At 42.1% G+C, this 7,500-nt stretch overlaps 1 protein-coding gene across 1 annotated transcript in view; it reads right to left on the reverse strand.

The window, feature by feature from the left end:
* The window catches only part of dhx36 (DEAH (Asp-Glu-Ala-His) box polypeptide 36), a 59,182-nt gene that overhangs the window by 42,574 nt on the left and 9,108 nt on the right, over positions 1–7,500 (reverse strand). Inside the window, exons 7-10 of the mRNA XM_072695364.1 lie at positions 4,775–4,849; positions 3,070–3,236; positions 1,378–1,459; positions 287–430 (exon numbers count right to left, since the gene is read on the reverse strand). Coding sequence (XP_072551465.1) covers positions 287–430; positions 1,378–1,459; positions 3,070–3,236; positions 4,775–4,849 — 468 coding nt within the window. The remainder of the gene's footprint in view (positions 1–286; positions 431–1,377; positions 1,460–3,069; positions 3,237–4,774; positions 4,850–7,500) is intronic.

Below are 7,500 nucleotides of genomic sequence, written 5' to 3' on the forward strand. Positions count from 1 at the left end.
TCATTCATATAAGAGTTCCTTAAAGGAACAGTTCAGCACAAAATCAAACGAGAACAGCAGAGGATCAGCCGACGCATTTCTAATCTCTGATGTTTGCTTCCTAATGTACATCAGGCACAGAACACGGCTAAAGTGCAGCTCCACATCAGAGCTAGATGTTCATTTCTTTTTTTGGGATTGTTATTCTATACAGACTCAGACGGCAGCTCATATGTGAAGCTATTTTAAGCTGTTTCTTAACAAATAAATATAAATAAAAAAATGTAAAAAAAGAAAAAAGGCAGACCTGTCTCTGAGCGTGCGGGCGTAGCAGGGCCAGCTCTCTTTGTACTCTGCCTCCTTCTGCTCCTTCTCAGGCCATGGGTTCTGACCCTGCATGAAGCCCCTCCGATACCGGGGCCGGCGGTCCTGCTTCTGCGGTGGCCGAAACCTGTAAACATCAAGCAATAAACCAACATGCTGGCACATCGGCCCCTGAGAAAGTCCCCAGAGTCACAAAAGGTTAAAGGTGGCATCTACACCAGCTTCTTATTCCAGTATAGCATTCCACCTTAAATGGTGCAGAGGTGGCTTACCGGGTGGCTTACCGGGGGGCTTATCTGAAGCCGGGAACTGCATCAGCTGTATTCTGATTGACACAGCAGATATAAAGCACCCGCCCAGTGCTACGGTGATCTGCAATGATCTGAACTATATGGGTCGTCTAAGGCCGTCATGGAGATGAATTTTAGACCCTTCCACAAGTTTTTTAAATCATCGGTGATGTGTGCAACCACGTCATCGGACACCTAGACTTTCTGTTGGGTGTAGATAGTGAATAGCAAGGCTTTTGATTGGAGGATTGGAGGTCTGGTAGGTACTATTCGATATAAAAGTTCCTGCTGTTACAAAAACAGCGAAGCAGCAGCAATAAAAACGTTGCCGAAACAGTTTATTTATAAACTGAAAAACTTGGAATTGTGACTTTTGTGTTCAGATTTTATATAATAAATATGAAAAAAATAAATAAATTAAATATGATTATTTCTATTAGTCCATACACCCTGCAGGAGCTCATAATGCGATTTGTATTTACAACAGTGGGGTAAAAGTGCTAAAACTCATAGGGGTAAAACTACACTTCCCAACTGGAGGGGGAGCCCAGGAGCAAAAAAAAAAAAAAACACCTTGCATAATGCTGCTTTAATGCGGTTCTCTGTAGAGCATTTGTTCAAGGTGAGCTTTTTGACGGGTGACCAGGGTGTGCAAACCCCAGCTTAATGCTTAAAGCAACAAAAATAAATTATAAAATTAATACATGAATTCATTAATAAGTATTTCCTGCAGTGTGGACACAGCCATAGACAGCCTGAATGTTGTTAGTAACCCTGTGCTTACCTGAGCATCTCTAGAACATCCTCCAGCAGGTACTCTTTGACTGGGTAGGTGTAGCCAGGAATGTGGATCATGGGGCAGTTGCCTGGATGACAACGAAATAAAATAAATACGTGCACCTTTATCTTTAAAATAAAGAGAGAGAGATAATTGCAAAAAGACCTGAAGAAAAGCTGAGACCATTAGCTGCATCATTACTTTTACATTAAATCCTGTTACTTAACTTTCTTTTATGAAGCACGCTGTGTTGTAATGAGCTGATTTCATACCTGCTGTTTTCATATTCCTAAGTTAAACATTCACTGCTCGGCTGAAAGCGGGACACAGTCATTCTGCTCAAACACCCATATAATTATTCATTACACAAAAGCCATTCTGCCCGGGAGCGCCGCAGGCCTGGGCAATTGACTGGAAATACTGTTTACCGTGGCTCTGAATTGATAACGGGGTATTATTTCTCCATAATCCCTTATCAGGACATCCCAATTTGCATATTATTGAGCTCACAATTACTTATAATTGCATGACTTTCACTCATTTATGCCAAAAAAGTGCAAGAACTATGACCTAACAGAAGAGCTCGGCTAATGTGATTCATCTCCTACCCCAGACGCAGTCCATCAAGACATGTTTGCTATCTGCAGCCTAGGCTGCTCTACCCCAATCACCAACCTCATCTCCATAAACACACCTAAAAGACACTCAATTTTCACTACATGTCCAAACGTCTGTGGATACTCCTCCTAAAGAACATATTGACACCCTGCCTAATGCCAGGTGTGGGTTAGAGGGGTATAAAGCCCCCCCAACATTGAGCTGTGGAACGAACTGTGTTCTCTTGAATGATGGATGGTGCTCCATCCTATACTTTTAGGATGAGTTGGGATGATTAGTTGGGGTGGTGATCATCATTCAACATCCTGACCTCACTAATGCTCTTTACGCTGAATGCTCCTCCAAAATCTAGTAGAAAGTCTTCTTCCCAGGACCTTTGAGACAGTTACTCCAACAAAAGCAGGATCAACCTTTGATTTCTGAAGGAACAGAGCAGGTGTCCAAATACTTTTAGTGTATTTGCCTATGATCTTCAATGCAGATTGCACTACGCTAACTGGTGGAGCATTGGTGGTGTGTGTTAGCTTTGAGCCGTAATGTAAAACTGAGGAACCCAATGTTTCCACTTTCTTACAGGATACCAAACATGTCTTGCCTGACTTTTCGCCTTCAAATCCAATCAAATCACGTTTACTGTCAGATCACATCAACACAGGCAGAGGTGAGTGAATAACCTTGGTGCATAGTCTCTCACTGTAGTAAAAACAGGAATGTATACAGAATGAAATACAGAATATACACACTTGCACTGCACACACACTACTGCACTGTGTGAAATGTGAGGGTTAATATATAATCTGTGAAAAGTTTACATTACTACTTACTTACAGACACTGGATAAGGTGTGAATTCACATGTAGTGTGAGTGGGGAGACGTCTTTGGAGGGTGACTGAGCTGTTGGTCACAGTTCCAGTAAGTAAGTGAGTGCAGAGGGTGTGCGTGTGTGTGTGTGTGTGTGTGTGTGTGTGTGTGTGTGTGTGTGTGTGTGTGTATGGGATGGATAAGAGTATCTTGTGTGAGGACACTGGTGCTCTGACAGCTTTGTGACAAACAGTGATAGCTTTGCACGGCGCTCTCACCAAAGTACTTGCTGAATTTGTCTGCGTTGAGGGTGGCGCTCATGAGCACCACCTTAAGGTCATCCCTGGACCTCAGCAGGTCCTTTATGATGGTCAGGAGAACATCTGACTGCAGACTTCGCTCATGGATCTCGTCCAGAACCAGGTGACTGACGCTGGACAAACACCTGAAGACACAGCCAGATAGGTGAGTGATGTGTGTGTGTGTGTGTATGTGTGTGTGTGTACACGAGTCAGAGAGGGTAAAAAAAAGGAAAGAGGGAAGAGATGATGCAGCCCACGCCTCCATATGTGCCCTTAGAGGTAATTTATTATATAATAATTATTTAGTTATTTATTTTAATATATTTTATTATTTAATTGTTTTTGGATAGCCAATTACCTAATCGACTCGTTAATTGTCTCTGGGGACTGACATGACACCAGCCACTGCCTCTTTTCAAACTGCCGCTGATGCAACGCACTCGGAAGAAGGAGCAGGGTACCCAGCTCTGTTACATCAGCTAGCAGACGCCCGTGCCGGCCAGCATCCCACCGAAGTGATGTGGGGAGAGAAAGAGAGCCATCTACCCAACCAGAGAGAGCAAGGCCAATTGTGTTCTCCCAGGCTCCGGCTACTGATGGCTGGCCAGCGATCCTCGGCTCCATCAGCACTCAGAGTCAATAAATGTGCTGAAACCACATACACAGCTTTTCAGAATGCACTGAATGGATTCTCACGTTCTAACCCAGGGCAGCGAACACATTTCAGCAGGCTGACAAAAGGAAAATGGTCCGACAGGAAGAAGAGCAGAACTGCTGGTTTTTCTGGGGAGGACGTGAAAGCTAAGGGGGTGCTGAGACGAAAAAGGAGCGGAGAAAGCTGGAGGTGTCTCACGTCTGCAGCTCCTCCATGAAGACAAAGTCTCTGGGTAAACTCCGGCGGGCATGTGACTGTTTTATTGCTGCCATTGTTTACTGCTATGCGTCTGTGTGTGTTTAACCGCGTTTGCGCGAGTGTGTGCACGCACATTCGTAATCCAATATACGATACACCTGTGGCAGGCTGATAAAACAATGCTGCCTCGGCAGTGCGGCAGAGATGGGCAGAGCAGAAAGAGAAAAGAGAGAGCGAGAGAGAGCGCAAGTCAGGAAAGGAGATTCATATAGGTTAAAATCACTCCACTAATATATTGGTGTCGGACTCTATAAAGTCTAAACGCTAGTCTACAGCGGTTACCTGCAGACCTGTCACAATAACAACTTAATAATTACTCAATTACTACTATAATTACTGTGACGCATCACACAGTATATTGCCATGACCATGAAAAACAAAAATAGGGCAATACTGGAACCACAGCACACAACCTCCCAGTGCAATCCAAATAACAGCACTGTTGGTTGGGGTTCTTCATCCAGAGGTTCTGTCAGTATCTCTGCATATGTGAACAAACCATTCGGACTACAAACTGCGTAGATGGTGTGAACACTGCTTTTCACGCTGTCCTTATGTCCGTTATTAACCTCCAGCATGATTCTGACTGTTATTATCAGTTTAGCACTGTACTCTCAACTGCTTTGGCAACATTGTTTGGAAGCAGTCAATAAAGCAAGCACTGAATTTAATTGAGCTGAATGAGAGAGCAAAGGGGCGGAGGGGGCAGAGAGACAGAGAGTGAGCGAGAGTGTGTGTGTGAGAGTGTGTGAGAAACAAAACACTCACGGATCCGAGCGCAGCCACTGAAGAATAATTCCCGTCGTACAATACAACACCGAGCCTTGTTTCCGTGGTAACCGGCTGGATAGCAGAGCCCACAGGTGGAGGAAGCCCAAGGTTGTGACGTGGAATGAAAACAAGATTTTATTACAATCATCATCCAAAAAAAAACAAAACTAGAAAACAAGAAACTTTCTCTAATTATTAGTTATTAAATCAGAAAACACAGATAATTAAAGAGGTTTATTTATTATTACATAAGAAAACACCGTCAGATATCGCATTAGGCAACACAGTACAGTGCAGAGTTTTAGTACTTCAGCACAATCTTTAAATTAATTCACCTCTGCAGTAAATCGCTTGTTAAAACAGGAGACAGAATAGTAAACAGAAACCCAATAAAAAGCTGACATATAAACTAGCCATTTTAGCATGAGAGTTCTGCTACTTTCTGGCACACCCTCAGACTAAAATCTAACTCTAAGATCAAGTCAGGCCCAAAAAAATCTCCCACATGTATTATAATAGGGTGCACTCTAAAAACATTGCACATATCCTGTATATTTCTTGCTTGGACCCCACAGTGCTTGGACCCCGAAGATTGCCGGTTGGAGTCTATTTTAAAATTCTTGTATTTAGGGCAACAGGGTATTTAGGGCTGGGCAATATGGAAGAAATGTTGTGTCACTGTATGTAAAGACATTTTCATTTTCAAGATATTACCCACGGCAATCTGTCCTCTATCCCGTACTAAAAACAGTGATTTTTTTTATTTTACTTAATCCAATTAAACAGGACTAATAACATTAAACACTAATACTAATAAACTACAACACTAATAAAACACTGTAATAAAATGTGTTGTTAAGATAATGACATTAGTTTTTTTTTTTTAGATTAGATTTAACTTAGTCATTGTGCGAAGTACAGGTACAAAGCCAAATAAATATATATATATATATATATATATATATATATATAAAATATGTTTACACAGAATGTGAGATAAGAGGGTGGTATATAAAAATAGAATATAAATTACTATACATAAATACAGTAAGGACACGTATAAAAAAAAAATACATAACGTGACTAATTACATTACATTGTATTTAATGCCACAATATGTAATTAATTATTGTTAATTAATTACGCTATCTCAAAAAGAGAACAGTATTCCAAAATTAGGACATGTAGGACATTGACTGATGTCAAATTTCTGTTCTGTACATCTAGTACACAGGAAGGGGGCGCTGTGGGAGCTCACTGATCAGTGGGAAAAACCAGCCCCACCGTAGCTGCGAGTTTAGCAACGTGCTGAGTTTGATTGAAAGCACAGCAAACCAACCTGGATGAACCACTCTGCTTAAATGTGCCAGCTGGTCTGACATGATGGATAGGGGAGCCTGGTGGTTAGTCTGGTGGGCGGCATATTGCTCATCCTTATATGTAGTCATTATTCACAGCTGTGAGTTTTATTTGATGGTTGTTTTTTTTTATTTATAGATGATCAGCTAATGTTTAGGTCAATGTTAGTTAAATATCTACTACTGCAGTGCACTATAGCAGTGTTCTGTTTACAGCACATAGCAAAAAGGCAAACGAGGCTACCGACTCATCCATAATGATGTCATCAACACGCTACTGTGAATTCTCCAGAAAATGACCTACTCCATTCAGAGATGGGATTAAGGCTGAGTAGTGTGTTGGTACAGATGATCTGACCATTTGCACTCACACAGACCGGACCGATCCTCCGGGTAATGTCCAGACAAGTTCTGGGTTACTGTGCATGTAACAGTGAGAGAGAGAGAGAGCGAGCAAAGCCCTGTGGAGACACTTTCTAGCCATGTGTCAACATCTTCCTCATCCTCACTCTTACTCTTTTTTTTCCTCTCTCGCTCCCTCTCCCTATCTCTCGGTCTCTCAGCAGCTCTCCAATTTCCAATTTCTCTCTCCCCCGTCCCTCTCGAGAGGGGTCTAGTGCGTGTGACCTCGGCAGTAATGTTAAAAGGGTCTGAAACGGTCAGTGTGCTTGACCTATCTTTTCCTCTCAGCTCACCCTTCTTTTTTTGACACTTGTCTCTCCCTCCAACCCACCCTCCCCACCACTCTTTCCTCTTTTCTCTCTAGTCTCCACTCATACTCCCTGCCTTCTCCTGATTGGGTCTATTTTTACACAGTCATGTGAAAAAAATGAGGACCCCCAATGAAAACCTTTCAACGTCTGGACATCTGATCATCATCTGAACAATACTGAGAGATGGAGCTTATATAACTAATCACTGAAGAAAAGTCTTTTGTGATAAATTAAAATGTAATCAGTTACAATTATTTTCTTGTGAGAACGTCTAGAAAAATCAACGATCAGAATCAGCTGCAGATGAACAGAACATTGTTAGAGAGGATTCTGGAGGAGTCTGTCTTATTTAAACCAGACACTTCGTCTGGTCTGCTCTTGATTGGTGAAGTGAGTGGTGAAGATCACCAAGACAAGGCTAGCACATGCTTCACCCAATTATTCAAACTACAACCACTACAGCATCATGGGGCAACCACTATAACATCAAGGGACATCCACTATAACATCAAAGGGATGATCACTAGAACATCAAAGGGATGATCACTAGAACATCAAAGGAACAATCACTAGACCATCAACAGACAAACACTATAAAACATCAAGGGACTACCACTAGAGCATCATGGGACAACCACTAGAACATCAAGGC

This window comes from Salminus brasiliensis, chromosome 13 (genome assembly GCF_030463535.1).
Source record: "Salminus brasiliensis chromosome 13, fSalBra1.hap2, whole genome shotgun sequence".
NCBI classification, from domain to species: domain Eukaryota; kingdom Metazoa; phylum Chordata; class Actinopteri; order Characiformes; family Bryconidae; genus Salminus; species Salminus brasiliensis.